This window comes from Lutra lutra, chromosome 9 (assembly GCF_902655055.1).
Source record: "Lutra lutra chromosome 9, mLutLut1.2, whole genome shotgun sequence".
Taxonomy (NCBI): Eukaryota; Metazoa; Chordata; class Mammalia; order Carnivora; family Mustelidae; genus Lutra; species Lutra lutra.
Window position 1 is genome coordinate 68,167,194 of NC_062286.1, and position 26,846 is coordinate 68,194,039.

Below are 26,846 nucleotides of genomic sequence, written 5' to 3' on the forward strand. Positions count from 1 at the left end.
CTATTGGTGGGAATGCAAGTTGGTGCAGCCATTCTGGAAAACAGTGTGGACGTTCCTCAAAAAGTTAAAAATATGGCTATGCTATGACCCAGCAATTGCACTACAGGGTATCTAACCCAAAGATAGAGATAGAGTGAAAAGAAGGGCCACGGGCACCCCAGTGTTCATAGCCGCAATATCCACAATAGCCAAAGGGTGGAGAGAGCACAGATGCCCTTCAACAGAGGAGTGAAAAAGATGTAGTCCAAATATACAATAGACTATTATTCAGCCATCAGAAAGGATGAATACCCAACTTTTACAACATGGACAGAACCGGAGGAGATAATGCTAAGTGAAATAAGCAGAGAAAGTCAATTATCATATGGTTTCACTTATTTGTGGAACGTAAGGAATATCATGGAGGACTTCAGGAGAAGGAAGGGGGAAATGAAAGGGTGAAATCAGAGGGGGAAACGAACCATGAGAGACTATGGACTTCAGGGAACAAAATGAGGGTTTTAGAGGGGAGGGCAGTGGGGGGATGAGTTAGCCTGGTGATGGGTATTAAAGAGGGCACATACTGCTTAAAGAACTTCACTTTAAAAAAAATAATAATACACACACACACACACACACACACACACAATTTCTAAGCAAAAAAAGGCTAAAGGTAACTTCGATTAAAATGTGGTTATTTCAAAAAAAAATGTGGTTATTTCTAGGAAGTAGGTTTATAGTTGATTAATATTTTCTTCACCAAGACTTTTTCAGTATTTTTATACAAGAATATATTTACTCTTCTGGTCAAAATAAAGTAAACTTGATTCATCAAGTACATCTGGCTACTGTGTAGCTAGTGATTACACGACAACTTTATAAAAGGAAACTTGCTGACCCAATGGGCAAACTGACCAATGAGGAATGCACATGACCTACTCTGCTTCACACTTATTGCCTGGGTCACATCTAAGAAGCTATATGTACAAGGTCAGACATTAAGCCATTTTCTTTGTATTCTTTTAGTGTCTCACTAACCACTGATGCTGGGAACAGGGAAGCAAATGGTAAAGGCCGACAAGACAGACTACTACTAATATGATCATAACTGGGTTATTCCAAGCCCAGTAAGGCACAGAGATATACATTCTTACTCAATAGTGCAAGGAAAAGGAGATTACATCTGAAGATCCCAAGTGAGTTCAAACTAAAATTGAAAAGCAAAACAAAGTAGAAATTAAATGTGCAATTTGATGTATAATCTATGACAACCATTTCCTGTAATGTGAAAGGCAATCCATCCACTTGGTTATCCAAAGATCATGTTCCTCCTAAATACATTAGCTAGAAGAACTAGCAAATTTTCCACAAGACTCCTGAATCTCCAAAAGTAAAGGTTCACTCAATACAAAAATCAGTAAGACAAAGTCTCCAGCTTCAAATGATAAACCATCTAAAACATACCTCTCTGGTGTGTCTAGGTGGCTCAGAGGGTTAAGCTTCTGCCTTCAGCTCAGGTCATGATCTCAGAGTCCTGGGATCGAGCCCCGCATAGGGATCTCTGCTCAGCAGGGAGCCTGCTTCCCCCTCTCTCTCTGCCTGCCTCTCTGCCTACTTGTGATCTCTCTGTCAAATAAATAAAATCCTTATAAACAAATAAATAGATAAAACAAAACATACCTCTCTTGAGAAACTAACATGGCCCCACCATCACCTCTACTACCACACAAAATTCATCCATACATTCATTCTTCATTCATTTCTTCTTTCATTCACCTACAATGAATACCTACGTGCCAAACACTATAGCAGGCAGTGAGTGGAGCTTATAATCAGCCCCTTACCAAATGTAAACATATTACGCCCCTGACTGAAACTGTGCCAGATTTAAGTTAGCGGAAAATAAATTCAAAAAATCAAGCAAGCAAGCAGAGATCCTGGCATCATGAAGAATACAGCTTTGCTCTGCTTGAATTTTCAAGCACTGATCATGTCCTACCCTTTTGGTCCATTAGAGGTGGAAATAATGAGTCCTGAAGTTGTATAAGAAAGAAGCCACTGTAATGCAAACCATAGAGACATGGCAGGAGCCAGACATCTGACACGCAGAAAGGGTAGGGAAAATAACTGGTGAGGCTAGAGTTCAATTTATTCTTCGGTAAATGAATCACTTCTATTATTTAGAAATTAAATGTAACCAGTAAAACATGAAAATGTTGACTATCACAATTCTCAAAGTAAAATAAAATTACATACTTAAACATAAAACCAACAACAGTGTCCAGAGTCAGGTCTGGATATAGAAGACACAAAAGTGGAGTTGGGACACCTGGGGAGCTCAGTCAGTTAAGGGATGCACTCTTGGTTTCCGGTCAGGTAAGATCTCAGGTTGTTAGATTAAGCCCCTCATCAGGCTTAGCTCCAAGTCTGCTTGAGATTCTCTCTCTCTCTCCCCCCCTCCAGTCCCCACTGGCCCTCCCCCTACCTGCACACATGTATGCTTGCTCTCTCTCACAAATAAAATCTTTAACAAGAAGAAGAAGAAGGCAACGATGAAGACAATGACAATGACGACAAAGACACAGATGAAGACGGCCCTAAAGCTGAGCTTCATGGTCAATCTTTCAGCCAAGCTAAGTAGTTTAGGATGTTCACTGTCTCAGAAGAGCAAAGGCTAACAGCAGTTAGTGTGGTATCTTAAAACCTAGGACATATCCAAGTTCTTTATAACAACATATTTCATAAATAAATATAATACATATTTCATTGTAGGTCCTAGATAACAGATTTAAATATCAAAGTTCTATGCTTTAATAGTGGATCTAGAATTGAACACCTATTCACAAATCTATCCACAAATAGTGGATCTAGAATTGAGAACCTATTCACAAACCTATTTATTTATTTATTTTATTTTTTTATTTGACAGACAGATCACAAGTAGGCAGAGAGGCAGGCAGAGAGAGACAGGAGGAGGAGGCAGGCTCCCTGCCGAGCAGAGAGCCCGATGTGGGACTCAATCCCAGGACCCTGAGATCATGACCTGAGCCGAAGGCAGAGGCCTCAACCACTGAGCCACCCAGGCGCCCCACACAAATCTATTTAAAGACAAAAATTTATATTTGGAGCCCAGATTCTTTTTTTTAGTATCAGTAAACTGTTGAGTACTCTGTGGCAGTATTTCTCAAACTAAAATCTAAGGATACTGTATTAAAGGTCTTCAAGTTCTGGATGATGGTTTATAAAAATATGTGTTTTAATTTTTATAATTTTTTACAAAGAATATAAAGACAATCTGCATCTTTTGGACGATCTCCATGCAACTGCATATTGCCACAAGATTTTTATGCAGTAGTCTGTATGTACAAGTGGGTTTATGTCATTTGTCATCAGGAAAAGCTGTGCACCTGAAAGGTCTTGGGGTCCAAATAAACAGAGTGGTGGGAGAGCCCAGTATCACCTTCATGCCAACCTATATCCATTTATTGGGAGTATGGTGATAAGAGATAAATTTTCTATTACTAACCCTTGCAACAATTACATCAGATACCTATTTAATGAAGACATCAGTTAGGCTAACTTTATCAAGTGATGAGGTTTTACAGAGTCACCCAGGACTGTAGCTTTAATGCGCTGTACCAAGACTACTCACTGGCAGTTTCACTAAAGATAAAGCTTAATTAGCCTAACTTCCAATTATAGACTTCAAGGTACTAACATTCTTTGAGTAACATACTTAAGTAAACAAGCATTTATGGAGTCTTATCAGAATCCAAATACAGAAATGGATGAACCACACAACTAGACCTGAGGTGACATCTTTCTGCTGTGAGCCCTCAAATCAATAGCTATTTTAGCAAAGTAGCATCTCCCATCCCATTAAGTCCATGTGGATATGGATATGCCTTCAATTGTAATGTTCATTTGAACTCTACTGCTTTCATAGTCCTATTTACATGTAGTATGAAAATTTGTTTTGCTTTTATATAGTCTTAGAGTTACAAACATAAGATACTATATTGTAGTTTTATGTTTGTGTATATTAAGTAACATAATGAACAATTTAAGTAAAGTAAGTGTTTTGAGTAATATAATCATTTAGGTCAACACAGGAGTTCATAGGTATTTTACTTTTTCAACAAAGTGAGACAAATCCTTCAGCTTGAGGAACTCCGTTTTATGGCACATTAGTCTTATCTAGGATTTAAGAGAAAAGGAAGCATATTACCATGGTTCTCCGTTGGCAGCTTAAATTTTATTTATTTCAAAGTAAGTTGCTCTGTGTCCTTGCTTCTGCTTTATTCCCCAACTTCAAAGCTCAAAGTAGCAGGCCATCTAGAGATGACCAGAAATGGTTGGACACAATCAGGAAAAGGAACCCCTTTTGTAACAGGGACAGGGCAGCGTCACAGCCTGTCACAACTGGGAGGCTTAGTAATTGTTTGCCAAATGAAGGAATGAACCAGTCCAGGTTATTTTCTCAACTCCTCTTACTCCAGTCTAGTTCCAAGAAAATGGGTCAGAACAATGTCTTAATACAGTTATTTTAAGAAATACTCTACAAGAAGTGTATTTGATGTTAACTGACCAGTCACAATTGATTAGTAAGTATCAATATTCTCCCAGACTAACCTCTGAAAGAGGCTCTCCAAATGATCATCAACAATCCTAAGATCACATGAACTGTATATTCAAATTTTCCAAAGAAAATAAACATAAGCAATTTTATCTCCTTTCCATAACAATCGTTAACTATGAAGTAATGAATACATCAACCCAGAACAAGAAGCCAAAAGCTAATAGTGAATTAAAAGGCAGTATTCAAAATGTTCTAAAATATATTTTTAATTTAGTCATTCACAAAAATGAGAAGTCTCCATACCTCCCCCAAGTATATTTTAAGAAAACAGATTTAAAAAAAAAAAAAAAAAAAAAAAAAAAAAAAAAAAACTTTCTGGGTGGTACTAACCTAGAAGCCAGCAAACATTCCTAGCTTCATTCTTAAGAACTGATGAAACACATCTGCAAAAATAAACAGCTTGAAAAAGCGGAGTTTGCCAAAAAAAAAAAAAAAAAAATGTTTTTGTCATTTCCTCCATACTTTTCTTTCATAAAGGAGAAATCAAAGGAAAAGCTAATAAACTTTATATTAGGAATTGCTTCAGTGAACATATATGCCCTCCACACATACACACGTAATCACACAATAAAGTGTGAACACAATCTGATAAATGACTAATCCTATAAAAGGTAATTTATGACCCAGAATATTGCTCAGTACTCTGGGCAAGTAACAGTTTTTCTCCTTAATTTTTTCTATGACCAGGACCTATGCTAAGCCCTGGAAAAAAAAAAAAACAAAAAAACCTCCCTTTCCTTCCAAAGTCTAAACCTCCATTCTCAGCAGGCTGTCTAATGAGTTAAGTCAATCACTAAGTCACTATTTTAGTTTTGCTTCTGCAGCAAAGAGGCTTTGGAGCTAAGAAAATCATTTCTGTTGTGTCCTGCTATTCTGTACAAAAATTAATTTCCTGCCCAACCCTAAGGGTCACATGATACCAAGTTAATGGAAAATCATGTAGAGATCAATCTCCAGCAATTAAAAAGACACATACACACACTCACTCAACTTCCATTCACCATTCTAGATTTAAAGAATAAACTGCAATCATCTTAGGGAAAAAATATAGTTGAAGACAGTCACCTAATTTGAAAATAATAATATGCTGTCCTTAATCTTAGATTTCTTAACAGCAGGATCAGAACTGAAAGGGCAAAAGGAGGGAAGCGGGGAGGGAAAGGGAAGAGAAGAAGAGGGAGAAGCACTTTAGGACTGCAGCGAAAAGGATAAATACACTTTTTTTTTTTTTTTTTAACTTGGAGACAAAAATAAAAATTAGAGGGTGGAATGCAACCTCCAACTGGATCAAGTGAGGTCAAAGGAAAAGCAAGCTCCACATCTCCTTGAGCTGGAAGAGCTGCAAGCAGACACAAACCACATGAGGAACTATAACCCAGAAGATACATTTTATGGATCTGTGTGAGGTCCTGGAACATTCGGTGTTGTAACAATTTTGGGATTTCAGAAATTCCACAGGATAGCCAGTTGATTAGCCTTCTCTCTTTAATCCACCTTTTGGCCAGTATTCTAATTACGCGCTCAAGATTGCCCAATATTGAATTCACACAAAGAATTTGAAGGCTAAGTTTCAAAGAACATACTGAAACAATACTATTATAGGAGATTGACCCCTCCCTCCAAAAAGGGAAAAAAAATCCAAACTTATTAATAAAAAGTATGGCTTATGATTTGTATGTTTCATATCCCCCACTCAACTTTGGAGTACTAAGTAAGGTACAAATTGATATCTTTATTACTGTAGAGTTGTCCCAAATATCGAATCCAAGCTACCAAAAAACCTAGCTACCATTATATTTAATTTAGGTTCATAAATGTATGCAAGATGCCAGTGATGATTAATTTTATGTGTCAGCTCGGTTAGACTCCATAGTGTTCGTTGTTTGGTCAAATATTAGTCTAGATGTTGCTATACAGGTATTTTAAAGATGCAATTAACACTTATAATCTGTAGACTTTAAGTAAAGCAGAGTATTCTCCATAATATGGGTGGGCACCATCCAATCAGTTAAAGATCTTCAGAGTAAAAACTGAGGTTTCCAAGAGAAGATGGAATTCTGTCTCCAGACTGCAACTTGGAAATTCTGCCTGGGTTTCCAGTTTTCAGACTAAAACTGCAGTATCAATTCTTAACTCAATTTCTAGCCTAGCAGCATATTCTACAGATTTTGGACTTGTTAGCTCCCATGACAGTAAATCAATTTCTATATTTATATGTAGTGTGTGTGTGTGTGTGTGTGTGTGTGTGTGTGTGTGTGTGTATAATAGTATTCTAGTATACCATATATATTTATATATATACTATTGGTTCTGCTTCCCTGGAACTCTGATTAACGCAATGCCCAAAATCCTAACCAAAAAAATGAGTATATCATTTACCTAATAAAATTCCAATTTTATAAGTAGTGACAAACATTGGTTATCATCACATTTTCATGGTTTTCAAATCACTCAAAGAACCTGTGTTAATAAGAAGAGAGCCTACAAATGTTCCCTCTATGGATTATAGATTTTATAATAATTACTAAGAGTTTAAAACAGATTGCACCCCCTACAGGGGAACATTTAGTTTGCATTTCTAAATTATATTTTGGAACAATTAACAGCAGGGAAAGATTACAAAGAATATTTGATTAAACCAAAGTGAAATGGGTTGATACACCTGTTTCAGGGAAGCAAGAAAGAGACCGCAATACCATGAAGAATTTATATAATGCTAAAAGGCACCTGGCATAAATAAAGGATGTCAGCTCTGAAACCTCCAAGAGTCTTAGGTCTGTCAAAGCACAAAGGATAAATTATCTTGTTTTCAAAGAACCTTTTAGTATATTAGTTTTGAATCAAACACAATAGAGGTATCACTAATTACACCTTTAGCAAAGTGACAGGAAACCTAATTAAACGAAAACATATGAAAGATTTTGGGTAGAAACATTTTATAAACACCACAAGACTTGAGGGGAAAAAAAACCTTTTAACTGAATAGAAAACAATGCCAGATCATTCTCTGGGTGCAGCCAGCAATGACAGTCAATAACAGATCTAAACTGCAATTTGTGACATGTGCCTCTAATTCACAGTATCCTCCATTACAGTTATTTAAGAAAACTATTGGCAAACAAATAAATTACAATGACATCTTGAGCCCAAGTTCCCAAACTTAAAACCCAAATGCATTCTAGAATAAGGGAGTGAACAGAAATGCAGGAAGCATGAAGTGTAATAGACGAGTGAGGACACAGGGCATGCAGACTCCATCAAAAAGAAGTTTACACTTAAATGACATGGTTAACAACTTTATTTCTTCCCAACAAAATGCATCAGCCCCAAGTGGAATTCAACCAAGAGCTGCGAGTTTGTGATCCTTGATTAAGACAACAGAAGTGAGTTAGAACAGTAAATACATGAATTAGTGATAGAGAATACAGCCATAAGGATTCAGGAAATATACTCTAAAAGGGGATGTCTATTTGCTCATTACTCAGGATTACTGAAATCTATTTTTTTTTAAAGATTTTTTTTTTTATTTATTTGTCAGAGAGTGAGAGAGAGCGAGCACAGGCAGACAGAATGGCAGGCAGAGGCAGAGGGAGAAGCAGGCTCCCCGCCGAGCAAGGAGCCCGATGCGGGACTCAATCCCAGGACGCTGGGATCATGACCTGAGCCGAAGGCAGCTGCCTAACCAACTGAGCCACCCAGGCATCCCTACTGAAATCTATTTAACCATAAAGCAAAGCCTGTATCATAGGAAGAGTGCAAAGTTAGCTGCATAGGAGTATTCGTGACCCAATATGTGAATCACTTTGGTAAATCTGTATAGATTAAAGGTACAATGAAGAGAGTTAAACTCTGGGGAGTAGAAGAGAATTTCAGGAGAAGGGATTTAGGCATGGAATGAGTTACTACTGGAAGAGATTACCAGAAAGGAGCTACCTGGTAAGGTAATTCTAAGCCACTAAAGGCAAGAATATTGAGGAGATGGCGCCCCACCACCTCCTGAGGCTGTGGGGAGACGAAAGCATCCCAGGCAACAATGATGTGACTGCTGCCTCATCTGGGAAAAGAAATCAAATCAAATCATCTTAAGAAAGGGGTGGAGGTTAAGTGTGCTGTAGGAGTGGATGGGAAGAGGACATATATAAACAGTAACCTAAGGGGATTTGCAAAAGTTTTGTGAGAAACCAAGGATTTAAAAAAATAAAATTTAAAAAGTGGACCTCCCCTTCAAGAACTGAACCTTTCCTTTCTCACAGTCAACCTATCTGCTTCTCTCTGGGCATTATCTCTTTGAAGCAAACTGGTTTCCTTTGGTTCTTCACCTTGCCTTTGACCAAAATGGCCTCTCCAGGCCCAGGTGCGTTCCCAACAGTTTCTGAGATCAGCTCCCACAGGTCATTGACAACATTCACCTGGGCTGAGAGACTTCACCCAACACACCCTGTAAGATGCTTGGGAGTGAACACTCCCTGGACCTAAGAAAGCAAAAAAAAAAAAAAAAAAAAAAACTGCACAGACATTTCAGGGAACTGGCAGTTCAAACTAGGGAAACCAGAATGGACAGAATAAGCAGCTTCTACTAACACCAGGTGAATGGAAGAAACAATTAAAAAGTATTAAGAATGTTTGAGGGGAAACACAAAGAAAAATTACAAAAATTTCAGGGAGGGGGTTGTTAAGGGAAACATGAAATCTAAGGTCAAAAATCCAACAGAGGAAGTAAAATGGCTAGTATTGAAAACCAAACTATAAACAGGAAGATGAAGTAAAGGAACTATCACATGATAAAGCACAGATTACAAAGAAATGTAAATTACTGGTAAAAATATAAGAGGCATAGAGGGCCAATCCAGGATTTCCAGAAAGAGAGAAAAGAACAGAAGCAATGTTGAAATAGGAAAACTTTTGTGAGCTGAAGAAAAAATTGAGTTTTCAAATCAAAAAAGTTCACCAAATGCCAAGCAGTTGTAATGGGGGCAGGGAGGGTGGGAAGAGGCACAATTAACATATTATGGTGAAGTTTTTGAACTCCAAGAATAAAAACCAACTCTCAAAGATCTTGAGAGAGAATGGGATATTCACAAAGATAAAACAATCATACTGCCAAAGGATCATGCATACCATACTGGCCCCTGAAAGATGTGTATAGACTTTAAAGAAAAAGGGACTGCATTCTAAGAATCCTGTCTCCAAACAATATATAGTATGTAACTTGAATGAGAGAAATTTCAGACTTAAAAGGATTCAGAAAATGGATCACTCATTTACCTTTTCTGAAGGAAAAAGAGAATTAAAAAATCACTTCAGGTTCAACATATTTTAAAAAAACGATTAGCCGGGAGGAGTCAAGATGGCGGAGAAGTAGCAGGCTGAGACTACTTCGGGTAGTGGGAGATCAGCTAAATAGCTTATCTAAAGATTGCAAACACCTACAAATCCAACGGGAGATTGAAGAGAAGAAGAACAACAATTCCAGAAACAGAAAATCAACCACTTTCTGCAAGGTAGGACTGGCAGAGAAGTGAATCCAAAGCGACGGGAAGATAGACCACGGGGGGAGGGGCCGGCTCCCGGCGAGCGGCAGAGCAACGGAGCAAAATCAGGACTTATAAAAGTCTGTTCCGCTGAGGGACATCGCTCCAGAGGCTTAACTGGGGTGAAGCCCAGGCGGGGTAAGCGCGGCCTCAGGTCCCGCAGGGTCGCAGAAGGATCGGGGGTGTCTCAGTGTCGCAGAGCTTACCGGTATTAGAACGGGGAAGCCGGCTGCAGAGACAGAGCCGAGGAGTGACTCTCAGCTCGGGGTTGCCTTGAACCGGTCGCAGGCTCGGTCAGCTCGGAGCGTGGCCGGAGGCCAGGGTGGCAGGAGACATTGGGCGCTGTTCTCTGAGGGCGCACTGAGGAGTGGGGCCCCGGGCTCTCGGCTCCTCCGGGCCGGAGACCGGGAGGCCGCCATCTTTATTCCCGTCCTCCGGACTCTACGGAAAGCGCACAGGGAACAAAAGCTCCCGAAAGCGAACCCGAGCGGATGACTCAGCGCGGCCCCGGGTAAGGGCGGTGCAACTCCGCCTGGGGCAAAGACGCTTGAGAATCACTACAACGGGCCCCTCCCCCAGAAGATCTACGGGAAACCCAGCCAGGACCAAGTTCACCTACCAAGGAGAACGGCGGAATTCCAGAGGAGAAGAAAGCAAAGCACGGAACTCATGGCTTTCTCCCCATGATTTTTTAGCCTTGCAGTTAATTTAATTTTTTTTTCTTTTTCAATTTTTTTTTCTTTTTCTCTTCTTCTGCTAAATTTTTTTTAACTTTTACCGTTTTCTTTTTTTAACGTTTTTTAAATAGTTTATCTAATATATATATATTTTTTCCTCTTTTTATATTTTTTCTTTATTGGATTTCTTTTTTTTTAATAGTTTTTTTTTTTCTTTCTTTCTGAACCCCTTTTTATCCCCTTTCTCCCCCCTCACAATTCAGGATCTCTTCTGCTTTGGCTAAAGCATATTTTCCTGGGGTTGTTGCCACCCTTTTAGTATTTTACTTGCTCCTTCATAAACTCTTATCTGGACAAAATGACAAGGCGGAAAAACTCACAACAAAAAGAAGAACAAGAGGCAATACCAAAGGCTAGGGACCTAATCAATACAGACATTGGTAATATGTCAGATATAGAGTTCAGAATGATGATTCTCAAGGTTCTAGCCGGGCTTGAAAAAGGCATGGAAGATATTAAAGCAACCCTCTCGGGAGATATAAAAGCCCTTTCTGGAGAAATAAAAGAACTAAAATCTAACCAAATTGAAATCAAAAAAGCTATTAATGAGGTGCAATCAAAAATGGAGGCTCTCACTGCTAGGATAAATGAGGCAGAAGAAAGAATTAGCGATATAGAAGACCAAATGACAGAGAATAAAGAAGCTGAGCAAAAGAGGGACAAACAGCTACTGGACCACGAGGGGAGAATTCGAGAGATAAGTGACACCATAAGACGAAACAACATTAGAATAATTGGGATTCCAGAAGAAGAGGACACAGAGAGGGGAGCAGAAGGTATATTGGAGAGAATTATTGGAGAGAATTTCCCCATTATGGCAAAGGGAACAAGCATCAAAATCCAGGAGGTTCAGAGAACCCCCCTCAAAATCAATAAGAATAGGTCCACACCCCGTCACCTAATAGTAAAATTGACAAGTCTTAGTGACAAAGAAAAGATCCTGAAAGCAGCCCGGGAAAAGAAGTCTGTAACGTACAATGGTAAAAATATTAGATTGGCAGCAGACTTATCCACAGAGACCTGGCAGGCCAGAAAGAGCTGGCATGATATATTCAGAGTACTAAATGAGAAAAACATGCAGCCAAGAATACTATATCCAGCTAGGCTATCATTGAAAATAGACGGAGAGATTAAAAGCTTCCAGGACAAACAAAAACTGAAAGAATTTGCAAATACCATACCAGCTCTACAGGAAATATTGAAAGGGGTCCTCTAAGCAAAGAGAGACCCTCAAAGTAGTAGATCAGAAAGAAACAGAGACAATATACAATAACAGTCACCTTACAGGCAATACAATGGCACTAAATTCATATCTCTCAATACTTACCCTGAATGTTAATGGGCTAAATGCCCCAATCAAAAGACACAGGGTATCAGAATGGATAAAAAAACAAAACCCATCTATATGTTGCCTACAAGAAACTCATCTTACACCCGAAGACACCTCCAGGTTTAAAGTGAGGGGGTGGAAAAGAATTTACCATGCTAATGGACATCAGAAGAAAGCAGGAGTGGCAATCCTTATATCAGATCAATTAGATTTTAAGCCAAAGACTATAATAAGAGATGAGGAAGGACACTATATCATACTCAAAGGAACTGTCCAACAAGAAGATCTAACAATTTTAAATATCTATGCCCCTAACGTGGGAGCAGCCAACTATATAAACCAATTAATAACAAAATCAAAGAAACACATCGACAAGAATACAATAATAGTAGGGGATTTTAACACTCCCCTCACTGAAATGGACAGATCATCCAAGCAAAAGATCAACAAGGAAATCAAGGCCTTAAATGACACACTGGACCAGATGGACATCACAGATATATTCAGAACATTTCATCCCAAAGCAGCAGAATACACATTCTTCTCTAGTGCACATGGAACATTCTCCAGAATAGATCACATTCTTGGTCCTAAACCAAGTCTCAACCGGTATCAAAAGATTGGGATCATTCCCTGCATATTTTCAGACCACAATGCTCTAAAGCTAGAACTCAATGACAAGAGGAAATTTGGAAAGAACCCAAATACATGGAGACTAAACAGCATCCTTCTAAAGAATGAATGGGTCAACCAGGATATCAAAGAAGAATTGAAAAAATTTATGGAAACAAATGATAATGAAAACACAACGGTTCAGAATCTGTGGGACACAACAAAGGCAGTCCTGAAAGGAAAATATATAGCGGTACAAGCCTTTCTCAAGAAACAAGAAAGGTCTCAGGTACACAACCTAACCCTACACCTAAAGGAGCTGGAGAAAGAACAAGAAAGAAACCCTAAAGCCAGCAGGAGAAGAGAAATCATAAAGATCAGAGCAGAAATCAATGAAATAGAAACCAAAAAAACAATAGAACAAATCAACCAAACTAGGAGCTGGTTCTTTGAAAGAATTAATAAGATTGATAAACCCATGGCCAGACTTATCAAAAAGAAAAGAGAGAGGTCCCAAATAAATAAAATCATGAATGAAAGAGGAGAGATCACAACGAACACCAAAGAAATACAGACAATTATAAGAACATACTATGAGCAACTCTACGCCAACAAATTTGACAATCTGGAAGAAATGGATGCATTCCTAGAGACATATAAACTACCACAACTGAACCAGGAAGAAATAGAAAGCCTGAACAGACCCATAACCAGTAAAGAGATTGAAACAGTCATCAAAAATCTCCAAACAAACAAAAGCCCAGGGCCAGACAGCTTCCCGGGGAATTCTACCAAACATTTAAAGAAGAACTCATTCCTATTCTCCTGAAACTGTTCCAAAAAATAGCAATAGAAGGAAAACTTCCAAACTCATTTTATGAGGCCAGCATCACCTTGATCCCAAAACCAGACAAGGATCCCAACAAAAAAGAGAACTACAGACCAATATCCTTGATGAACACAGATGCAAAAATTCTCGCCAAAATACTAGCCAATAGGATTCAACAGTACATTAAAAGGATTATTCACCATGACCAAGTGGGATTTATTCCAGGGCTGCAAGGCTGGTTCAACATCCGCAAATCAATCAATGTGATACAACACATTAATAAAAGAAAGAACAAGAACCATATGATACTCTCCATAGATGCTGAAAAAGCATTTGACAAAGTACAGCATCCCTTCCTGATCAAAACTCTTCAAAGTGTAGGGATAGAGGGCACATACCTCAATATTATCAAAGCCATCTATGAAAAACCCACCGCAAATATCATTCTCAATGGAGAAAAACTGAAAGCTTTTCCGCTAATGTCAGGAACACGGCAGGGACGTCCGTTATCACCACTGCTAGTCAACATAGCACTAGAAGTCCTAGCCTCAGCAATCAGACAACAAAAGGAAATTAAAGGCATCCAAATCGGCAAAGAAGAAGTCAAACTATCACTCTTCGCAGATGATATGATACTCTATGTGGAAAACCCAAAAGACTCCACTCCAAAACTGCTAGAACTTGTACAGGAATTCAGTAAAGTGTCAGGATATAAAATCAATGCACAGAAATCAGTTGCATTTCTCTACACCAACAACAAGACAGAAGAAAGAGAAATTAAGGAGTCCATCCCATTTACAATTGCACCCAAAACTATAAGATACCTAGGAATAAACCTAACCAAAGAGACTAAGAATCTATACTCAGAAAACTATAAAGTACTCATGAAAGAAATTGAGGAAGACACAAAGAAATGGAAAAATGTTCCATGCTCCTGGATTGGAAGAATAAATATTGTGAAAATGTCTATGCTACCTAAAGCAATCTACACATTTAATGCAATTCCTATCAAAGTACCATCCATTTTTTTCAAAGAAATGGAACAAATAATCCTAAAATTTATATGGAACCAGAAAAGACCTCGAATAGCCAAAGGAATATTGAAAAAGAAAGCCAAAGTTGGTGGCATCACAATTCCAGACTTCAAGCTCTATTACAAAGCTGTCATCATCAAGACAGCATGGTACTGGCACAAAAACAGACACATAGATCAATGGAACAGAATAGAGAGCCCAGAAATGGACCCTCAACTCTATGGTCAACTCATCTTCGACAAAGCAGGAAAGAATGTCCAATGGAACAAAGACAGCCTCTTCAATAAATGGTGTTGGGAAAATTGGACAGCCACATGCAGAAAAATGAAATTGGATCATTTCCTTACACCACACACGAAAATAGACTCAAAATGGATGAAGGATCTCAATGTGAGAAAGGAATCCATCAAAATCCTCGAGGAGAACACAGGCAGCAACCTCTTCGACGTCAGCCGCAGCAACATCTTCCTAGGAACATCACCAAAGGCAAGGGAAGCAAGGGCAAAAATGAACTTTTGGGATTTTATCAAGATCAAAAGCTTTTGCACAGCAAAGGAAACAGTGAACAAAACCAAAAGACAACTGACAGAATGGGAGAAGATATTTGCAAATGACATATCAGATAAAGGGCCAGTGTCCTAAATCTATAAAGAACTTAGCAAACTCAACACCCAAAGAACAAATAATCCAATCAAGAAATGGGCAGAGGACATGAACAGACATTTCTGCAAAGAAGACATCCAGATGGCCAACAGACACATGAAAAAGTGCTCCACATCACTCGGCATCAGGGAAATACAAATCAAAACCACCATGAGATATCACCTCACACCAGTCAGAATGGCTAAAATTAACAAGTCAGGAAATGACAGATGCTGGCGAGGATGCGGAGAAAGGGGAACCCTCCTACACTGTTGGTGGGAATGCAAGCTGGTGCAACCACTCTGGAAAACAGCATGGAGGTTCCTCAAAATGTTGAAAATAGAACTACCCTATGACCCTGCAATTGCACTGCTGGGTATTTACCCTAAAGATACAAACGTAGTGATCCGAGGGGGCACGTGCACCCGAATGTTTATAGCAGCAATGTCTACAATAGCCAAACTATGGAAAGAACCTAGATGTCCATCTACAGACGAATGGATAAAGAAGATGTGGTATATATACACAATGGAATACTATGCAGCCATCAAAAGAAATGAAATCTTGCCATTTGCAACGACGTGGATGGAACTAGAGGGTATCATGCTTAGCGAAATAAGTCAATCGGAGAAAGACAACTATCATATGATCTCCCTGATATGAGGGAGAGGAGATGCAACATGGAGGGTCGAGGGGGTAGGAGAAGAGTAAATGAAACAAGATGGGATTGGGAGGGAGACAAACCATAAGTGACTCTTAATCTCACAAAACAAACTGAGGGTTGATGGGGGGAGGGGGTTGGGAGAGGGGGTGGGGTTATGGATATCGGGGAGGGTATGTGCTATGGTGAGTGCTGTGAAGTGTGTAAACCTGGCGATTCGCAGACCTGTACCCCTGGGGATAAAAATATATGTTTATAAAGCTGTAAAAAAAAAAAAAAAAAAAGAAAGAAAGGATGAATCCCCAAGTTTTGTAGCAACATGGACGGGACTGGAAGAGATTATGCTGAGTGAAATAAGTCAAGCAGAGAGATTCAATTATCATATGGTTTCACTTATTTGTGGAGCATAACAAATAGCATGGAGGACAAGGGGAGATGGAGAGGAGAAGGGAGTTGAGGGAAATTGGAAGGGGAGGTGAACCATGAGAGACTATGGACTCTGAAAAACGATCTGAGAATTTTGAAGGGGTGGGGGGTGGGAGGTTGGGGGCACCAGGTGGTGGGTATTGTAGAGGGCACGGATTGCATGGAGCACTGGGTGTGGTGCAAAAATAATGAATACTGTTATGCTGAAAAAAATTAAAAAATTAAAAAAAAAAACAAAACAAAACAAAAAAAAACAAAAAAAAAAACGATTAACCTAATATCCCATAGTATTAGAAAGAAAAAACATGTGACCAATTCAACAGATGCAGGAAAAACATTTTGACAAATTCTAGCATCCTAAGATGATTAAAAACCACTCAACAAACTAGGAATAGAAGGCAGCTTCCCCAAGCTAACAAGGGACATCTACGAGAAACCCACAGCTATCCCTTTAACAATAGGATAAGGATCTCCAACCTCAACACTTCTGTTCAACATTGTACTAGAGGTTCTAGCGAGGTCAACTAGTCAAGAAACAGAAATAAAATTCATCTAGGCAGGAGAGGAAGAAATGAAACTATCTCTATTTGCACATGACATGATCTTGTATATAGAAAATCATAAGGAATCAACTAAAAAATTATATGAATAAATGGATTCAGTAAGGTCATAGGAGGCAAGATCAAATTAAAAATCAGTTTTCTGAAGAAAGAGAAATTAAGGAGTCAATCCCATTTACAATTGCACCCAAAACCATAAGATAGCTAGGAATAAACCTAGCCAAAGAGGCAAAGAATCTGTACTCAGAAAAACTATAAAGTACTCATGAAAGACATTGAGGAAGACACAAAGAAATGGAGAAATGTTCCATGCTCCTGGATTGGAAGAACAAATATTGTTAAAATGTCTATGCTACCTAAAGCCATCTACACGTTTAATGCAATCCCTATCAAATCCCTATTTTTTTTTCAAAGAAATGGAACAAATAATCCTAAAATGTATATGGAACTAGAAAAGACCTTGAATAGCCAGAGGAATGTTGAAAAAGAAAGCCAAAGTTGGTGGCATCACAATTCCAGACTTTAAGCTCTACTACAAAGCTATCATCATCAAGACAGTATGGTACTGGCACAAAAACAGACACATAGATCAATGGAACAGAATAGAAAGCCCAGAAATAGACCTTCAATTCTATGGTCAACTAATCTTCGACAAAGCAAGAAAGAATGTCCAATGGAAAAAAGACAGTCTCTTCAACAAATGGTGTTGGGAAACCTTGACAGCCACATGCAGAAAAATGAAACTGGACCATTTCCTTACACCACACATGAAAATAGACTCAAAATGGATGAAGGGCCTCAATGTGAGAAAGGAATCCATCAAAATCCTTGAGGAGAACACAGGCACCACCTCAGCCACAGCAACTTCTTCCTAGGAACATCGCCAAAGGCAAGGGTAGTGAGGGCAAAAATGAACTATTGGGACTTCATCAAGATAAAAGGCTTTTGCACAGCAAAGGAAACAGTTAACAAAACCAAAAGACAACTGACAGAATGGGAGAAGATATTTGCAAACGACATATCAGATAAAGGGCTAGTATCCAAAATTTACAAAGAGCTTAGCAAACTCAACACCCAAAGAACAAATAATCCAATCAAGAAATGGGCAGAGGACATGAACAGATATTTCTGCAAAGAAGCCATCCAGATGGCCAACAGACACATGAAAAAGTGCTCCACATCACTCAACATGGCTAAAATTAACAAGTCAGGAAATGACAGATGCTGGCGAGATGCAGAGAAAGGGGAACCCTCCTACACTGTTGGTGGGAATCCAAGCTGGTGCAACCACTCTGGAAAACAGCATGGAGGTTCCTCAAAAAGTTGAAAATAGAGCTACCCTACGACCCAGCAATTGCACTACTGGGTATTTACCCTAAAGGTACAAATGTAGTGATCTGAAGGGGCACGTGCACCCGAATGTTTATAGCAGCAATGTCCACAATAGCCAAACTATGGAAAGAACCTAGACGTCCATCAACAGATGAATGGATAAAGAAGATATGGTATATATATACAATGGACTACTACACAGTCATCAAAAGAAATGAAATCTTGCCATTTGCGATGGTGTGGATGGAACTGAAGGGTATTATGCTTAGTGAAATAAGTCAGAGGACAATGATCATATGATCTCCCTGATATGAAGAAGTGGAGATGCAGCGTTGGGGGTTTGGGGGATAGGAAAGGAGTAAATGAAACAAGATGGGATTGGGAGGGAGACAAACCATAAGAGACTCTTAATCTCACAAAACAAACAGAGGGTTGCCAGGGCATGGGGTGCGGGGGGTGGGGGGGCGAGTCAGGAGAGGGTGGTTGGGTGATGGACATTGGGTAAAGTATGTGCTATTGTTGAGTGCTGTGAAGTGTAAACCTGGCGATTCACAGACCTGTATCCCTGGGGCTAATAATACATTATATGTTAATAAAAATTTTTTTTAAAAAATCAGTTGTCTTTCTCTAGACTAACAGTGAAAAATGTGAAAATGAAATTAAGAAAACAGTTACATTCACAACAGAATCAAAAGGAATATAATACATTAGGAATAAATTTAACAAATGAAGAGCAAGACTATACACCAGGAACCACACAGCACTGTTGAAAGAAATTAAAGAAGACCTAAATAAATGGAAAAGCATCTCATGTTCACAGACTCAAAGACTTAATATTGTTAATATGTCAATACTCTTGAAATCTATAGTTTCAATAAAATTCCTATTAAAACTCCAACTTCTTCTTGCATAGATGGACAAACTGATCCTAAAATTCACATTGAATTTCAAGAGACCATGAATAGCCAAAAAATAAGACAAAACAAAACAAAAACAAACCTTGAAAAGGAAGATTTAGTTGGAGCACTCACACTTTCCAACTTCAAAATATAATATGACTCTACAGTAATCAAAAATGTGTGGTAATACCATATGGAGACATAGAGGTAAATGGAACAGGGTTAGTAATATGCCTAGCTCTCTATGATCAATTGATTTCCTACAAGGATACCAAGATTATTCAATCAGGAAAGAGTCCTCTAACAAATGATGTTGGACAACTGAATACCTATCTGTAGAAGAAAGCAGGTGGATCCCTAACCTTATTCCATATGTAAAAATTAACTCTAAATGAATAAAAGATCAAACTATAAGAGCTTAAAATATAAAACTCAGGGTGCCTGGCTGGCTCAGTCAGTGAAACATACCAACTGTTGATCTTGAGGTCATGTGAGCCCCATATTGGGGATAGAGTTTACTTAAAACAATAAAAAATAAGTATTTTTTAAAGATTTATTTATCTTTAGAGAGAGAAAGAGAGCATGTGAGAGAGAGTTGGGGGAGGGGGAATGGGAAAGGGAGAGAACCTCAGGCAGACTCCCCCCTGAGCCCAACTCCGGGCTCCATCTCAGGGTTAGGGTTAGCCTACTTTTCCCTCTGCCTCTCTCCTTCCCTCCCCTCCACTTGTGCTCTCTCTCAAATAAATAAATAAAATCTTTAAAAAAAAAGAGGAAAAACAATTAAAAATTTTTTGTTCTGTTATGCCCCAATAACGGGTCCGTGATTAAAGGGGTGAGACTGATATAAAGCAAAGGTCAAGCAAAGCTTTATTTTGCTCCAAGCATCAAGAATCTAACCGAACGTTCGGGGATGCACCTCTTACAAGAGAGGGTGACCCTTCTCTGTTTCACAGACTAGCTTTTAAGGGCAAAGGCCATACAGTCGGGCCTGGCCACGCACAGGTGGCCAATGAGATTGTAACATACACAGGAAACTCCACAGTGATGCTAGGTGACCAGATGAGTTACAATTTACCCTAGTAGACATTTGAACCAGCCTATTACACCTTGATTGGGATTGGCGCCCAAAGGGGAGGGCCCATACTCCTTGGTAACCAGGGAGACAGTATGCATCCCCCCACTGATCAGATGTCTCCACCTGGCCTGACCCACCTTTGTGTCTGGGCTTTGTTACCTGAAGCTGGTTTCCCAGACTTGTCTCCAAGTAAATCCCCTGGGGGAAGCGGAGCAGGGACAGTTTCTAAATAGGTCCTTACAGTTTCAAAGGACATTATCAAGAAAATGAAAAGAGGGGCTCCTGACTGACTCAAGTCAAAGGAGTGTGTGACTCTTGATCTTAGGATCATGAGTTTAACCCCCATGTTGGGTACAGAGAATACGTAAATAAATAGGACTTTAAAAAAAGAAAAAGAAAATGAAAGAAGTCTATAGAAAGGGGGAATATGTTTGCAAACTCTATATGTGATAGGGGTCTAAGAGAAGAATACAGGGCGCCTGGGTGGCTCAGTGGGTTAAACCTCTGCCTTCGGTTCAGGTCATGATCCCAGGGTCCTGGGATGGAGCCCCGCATCGGGCTCTCTGCTCAGCAGGGAGCCTGCTTCCTCCTCTCTCTCTGCCTGCTTGTGATCTCTGTCAAATAAATAAAATAAAATAAAATAAAAAGAATACGGTACATAGAAAACTCTTAAAACTGAATAAAAAGGCAACCAAATTTTTTTAAATGGCAAAGGATGTAGATAAACATTTCTTCAAAGTGTATATAACTAGTAGCTAATAAACACATGAGAAAATGTTAACATCATTAGCCATCAGCAAAATGAAAACCAAAACCACAATGAGATACCAGTTCATACCCACTAGGATGCCTATGATACAACAACAAAAAAAAGAATGTTTGTTGGTGAAGATGTGAAGAAATCAGAACTCTCATGCATTGCTTTGCAAAAATGGTGCAGTCACTTTAGAAAACAGTTCAGCCGCCCCTCAAAATCTTAAATATACAGTTACCAAATGACTTAATTCCAATCCTAGGAATATTCTCAAAAGAAGTAGAAACTTAGGTCCACACAAAACCATGCATACAAATGTTTACAGCATCATTATTCATAATGGCCCAAAGAGGAAACAACCCAAATGTCTATCAACTGATGAATGAGTAAATCAGATTTGGTCAGGTCACACGATAGGATGTTATTCAGCCATAAAAAAGAATGAAGTACTGATCCATGCTGCAACACAAATGAACCTAGAAAGAAGCCAGACACCAAAGGGCACATACTGTAGGATACCATTTATACTACATGTTGAGGACAGGCAAATCAGAGGGGCGGAACATAGGTTAGTGGTTGCCAGGATTTGAGGCTACCGGGGAAAGGGGGTGATCACTAATGGGTTTCTCTTTGAAGTGAGGAAAACATTCTGCAATTAGGTGGTCATAACGCTTGCATAATCTTGTGACTATACTAGAAACCAATGAACTGTTTTAAGTGGTAGAAGAGGAAGTCAGAGACTTGAAGCATGAAAAGGATTTCATGCATGGTTGCTGGCTGAAAAATGGGAGTGGTTCATATGATTCCACTCATATGTGGAATTTCAAAAACAAAACGGGAGGGCCTGGGTGGCTCAGTCGTTTAAGCATCCAACTCTTGATTTTAACTCAGGTCTTGATCTTAGAGTCATGAGTTCAAGCCCTGCACTGTCTACACTGGGGCATGGAGACTACTTAAATTAGAAATAAACAAAACCAAGGGCGGGGGGGGGGGGGGGGGGACACACACAAACGAAAAAACAGATTCTCAACTATAGAGAACAAACTGACGATGGGGGTAAGGGAAATGGGTGAAAGAAATGATGGGGATTATGGGGTGCACTTGTAGTGATGAGAACTGGGTGATGTATGGAATTGTTGAAATGTACTGTAGACCTGAAATCAATGTAACACTGCACGTTAATTATATTGGAATTAAAAAAATTTTTTAAAAAGATGGAATTAGATCATATCACTCCTAAAAGCTGAAAATGACCCCCAGAAAACAGTCAGTAAAAATGTGAGGATCCCAGTCCTACAACCACAAGGAACTGGATTCTACCAAAAACCTAAAAGCACTTGGAAGTGGATTTTTCCACAGTGTCTGAAGAGTGACAGGAACTGGTTTCTGGCTTTTGTGATACCTTGAGCAGAAAACCCAACAATGCCATGTCAGACATCTGACCTACAAAACTGTGAGCTACTAAATGTGTGTTGTTTTAAACCACTAAATTTGGGACACCTAGGCAGCTCAGTCAGTTACTTATCCGCCTTTAGCTCAGGTCATGATCCCAGGTCCTGGGATCAAGTTCCACATCAGGCTCCTTGCTCAGCAGGAAGCCTGCTTCGCCCTCTGCCCTGCCACACAACTTGCTTCTCTGCTCTCTCTTGCTCTCTGACAAATAAATAAAATCTTTTTAAAAATAAAAAATAAACCACTAAATTTGTAGTAAGCTGTTACACACTGAAAATTAACAGACTCCTTCAGGGAACAGTGGCTGGGTCTTTGTATCAGTGAAAGGAAAGCAGCTTACTGCCCCTTAAGGTAACCAATGGGAGTCAGGGGAGACATTTCTTAGCCTCTTTCAAACTTAGCAGACAATGAAGGGAACTAATTCTGAGATGCATTCTTCATGGCTCTTCAGAAGGGTCCCGAGAGGTAGAGTGCTCTGGTAGCCTTGGGGTAACCAGATCCCAGCTCAACATCAATTGCTTACTGGCTGTTTTTCCTTCCAAGTTTCCTTCTCCCTTCTCCATCACTGCCTCCTGGGACTGTCTCCCAATTCAGTCACAACCAAGCCAGGGCCTCAGGGGAATCGAAGCTAAAATAACCTCCAAAACTCCTTTTTCTCATCTGTAACATGGGGGGTAATAATACTATCTAATATCATTAATACTTTTAATGCAGTGCTTTTACATCAGGTAATATATGTAGAGTTCTCATCCTGGTGCATGGCACACAGTAAAAATTCAACCAACAGTACTTTGTTCATAACAGTGACCAAGTAAGATCTACAATGACATGCTTTTACAGAAAACCAAACAGACAATTTAAATATATGTGGGGCTATCTTCCCGCACAGTGGTTCTCAGTGAGGATGATTTTGTCCCCCCAGGAACACGTGGCAACGTGTGGAGACACTTCTGATTGTCAAAATTGGGAGCTGTTACTGGCATCTAGGGATGCTGCACAAGACATACCCCTCACAACAAAGAATTATCTGCCAAAATGCCAAGGGTGCCAAGGTGGAAAAACACTGTCTAGCACAATATCCTTGCAATAGGAGCCTCATAAATATTTAATGTAACTCATCAAAAACTCTAAAAAATTTTCTTGAAATAATCCTATCAGAAGAAGAAAATTAAGTGTTGACAGAACATTTGTTCATGTTGACCACAGAAACAAAACCACATGAAACGTACCTCCATGGCTCACTTGGTAATAAAGGACAAATCTTAAAAATAAAATGGGTTAAATATCAAAAAGCAGAAGTTTCTAAACACCCATATAAGACATATTTCGCCCTTCTTCCTTAGTAACAGAACCCCAATTTTAATTGATATGCCAGTATGCCAGCTCAAAGAATTTATTTATCATCCCTTCTTGTGACTAATACAGCACAAATCACTGAATGGGGCTCCTGAGAAAATGCTTTTAAGCCAGGAAGCATGCCCTTTTGCCTTTGCCCCTTATTCCTTCCTGCTGCCTCAGCTGTCGATGTTATAGCTGAACTTCGGGGGCCATCTTGCAATTCTGAGGAGCCCTAGGGGATGGAGTCTGTGATCCTTATGACCGAGGAACTGCCAAGTGAGTCTTGAGCTGCCGGTCTCTGGACTTCTCTTACCCAAGGAAAAAAAAAAAAAAATCAAGTCTTTATTTTGTTTCAGCCAGTATTAATTACTTGGATTTTCTGTGACCTGCAGCTAAACCTATTCCTAACATTTACTCAAGAGATTAAACCTACAAACCATAGTCATGAATGATAAGTGAATGTCGAAAAAGCTATATGTAAAATATAATCTCTCAGTTGACTATCATTCCAAAGAAGTCTAAGAACCTGAGAAGATCTGCAGTGCAAGAGGCTGACTGAATCGGTCTGTGGTGAGTATAGCCCTCCATGATGGAAGCACGCAGGAACCCACACACCACCCCTGACAACAACAGCATTCCCAAATGAGAAGGCTGAGAAAAGACAACGGTCATCCTGCAGACAGCTGCATGCCAGGTGCAGTGAAGATCAAAATTTAACTAAAAAGAAAAGAATGATGCAGTTTAGTTGGAGTTTTCAGGTCTCTTTTTGACCTAGTTTGGGGAGGTCCCCCAAACAAGCAAACGCATATGGTTCTTGCTTTCTTGACTTCCACTTGAATATTCATTTATCAGAAAATACAACTTCCTAAAATAGCTCCTAGAGTTTTTGCTAGTGATACCAACTCTGAATATTTACACTAAGTAATATCACAGTTGAACAAGCACTCACTGTGTGGATAGCATTTTAATGAGGTACAAAGGTTTATAAAAGAAGATAATTCACCTCTAACCTAAGTATTTTTCATATGTAGGTAGAAATAACAAACATTACACTTACAAAGAAATCAACTGTAAATTACAAAGCAAAGGAAAAGAAAAAATGTTAACAGAACTTGTAAATAGAGTAAATATAGAAAAGAAAATAACAAAATTAAATGTTGAGGAAAATAAGAATCATTGACATTGACCATACTACTCTATAGGTATGTATTTTATCTTTATATAAAATTATAATATGGACTTCCTGATACGAGAAAAATTTCAGTGCATTTAAGATTTGAATCAAATACTTCAAGGATAAAGAGGCTGGGCTGCACACAAGATTTAACTCAATAAACATGTACAGTTAATTTTTTCAGCTTCACTTATTGATGTCTTCCTGGAGCATTGAACCAAAAGCCATTATACAGTGTTCCCAAAGAAAATGCCAATGGGATAAAAAATGATCAGTCTTGAGGTTTTATGTATCATGCCTATTTAAACCTCTGGCTTCTAATTTTTTTTTTTTTTTTTTTTGAGAGTGGTGCAAATGGCATGGGGGGTGGGTGTTGGGAGGGAGGAGGTAGAGGGAGAATTTTAAGCAGGTTCCACGCCCAGCAGCACTGAGGTGAGGCAGGGTTCAATATCATGACCCTGAGCTCAGTACCTGAGCTGAAATGAAGAGTCCAACCCCTAACTGACTGAGCAACCCAGGCACCCTCTTTGTGAACACAGTACAAATAAAAGCAAAACAAAAAAATATTTTACTCTGTAATCTTATTTTATTTTATTGGGAGGGGGGCAGAAGAGAGACCCTAACCCTAACCCTATGTGGGTCTTGATTTCACAACCCTGAGATCCCCAGATCTGGGCAGATATCGAAAGTTGGTTGCTTAACCATCTGAGCCACCCACGCACCCTTTACTCTGTAATTTTGAAGCAAACTTTAACTGAATTGTAAATGGGAATGTTTCTATATTCTGCAAATTCATAATGTCAACTATTTTCTAATCTATGAGTATCACTTGCAGATAGAAAGACAATAACAACAATTCCAAAACATGAATTGCTGCATTGTTCTAGCAGAATGTGCTATTTGTATAATAATCGTTGTCGATCATTCCAGCTTACATTCCAGCCTATATTATAGGCTAAAAAATAGGAGCTTAATCTTTATGGTAGCATAATTATATATAATTAATATAATTATATATATTATAAATAAAATAATTCACATAATTCACATTATCATTAAATGAAAAACTGGACTCTTGAGCAAAACAAGAACACACCTTCCAGAAAACAAAGTTTCATTTACTTTGATGTATTTTATCTTTGAGCACTTATCCTGAGTATACCAGTTTTCAGGAACTAAGTTACTGATTCAAACTCATTGTGGAGTCCCCTGGTGGGGGCTCTTTCCAGTCCTATCATCTATAAATGGCATCAGGTTCAACAAGTTCCTTCACCTTCCCTAAACTTCCCTTTCCTCAACAGTTAACAAAGTTTGTTAATAATTACAGTCTTACAGAACTAATCCAAGAATTTAATGAGATAATATATTCATGTGACAACAAATACATAAACGTTCAGCAAACTACCTGTTATTTCTGTATTGTTACAATAAAGCTTAAAAGTACACCTTGATAAACAAGGAATATAGACATCTTTTCCTCCTTCCAAGGCTAGCAAAGACCTCAATAGATCTTAAAACAAGCCCTCAACTTGCATCCAAATGTAGGTTACAGGAACAGCAGTGATCAGTGCTGTTGTCATGTTTAATTCACATCTGTAATGTTCTTTAAAATAAGGACTACTAATTGAAAACTGGCTTTCTCCTATTTTAAAAATATTCCGACCTTCCATTTTTTTGTAAAAGGCAAAATCTAACTAATTAAGCAGCACCAAAGTCTACTAACAACACAACTTCCCAGGTTTTTGCTGGAGTCAAAACCTTACATCTATGAAATTGAATGTTATCGGTATTTGTATTTTGAACAGTGCTTAGAATTCTGGATTTCACAGACCAGTTGGTTTT

The 26,846-nt window shown here is 38.9% G+C and overlaps 1 protein-coding gene across 7 annotated transcripts in view; it reads right to left on the reverse strand.

Moving 5' to 3' along the window:
• Positions 1-26,846, reverse strand: part of ACYP2 (acylphosphatase 2) — a 192,533-nt gene that overhangs the window by 109,148 nt on the left and 56,539 nt on the right. The window contains exon 4 of one of the 7 annotated variants that reach the window (XM_047745778.1): positions 23,995-24,138. The exons of the other annotated variants lie outside the window; for them this stretch is intronic. Coding sequence (XP_047601734.1) covers positions 24,063-24,138 — 76 coding nt within the window. The 3' untranslated portion in view covers positions 23,995-24,062. Of the gene's footprint in view, positions 1-23,994; positions 24,139-26,846 lie in introns of those variants that run through there. 7 annotated transcript variants of the gene reach the window in all.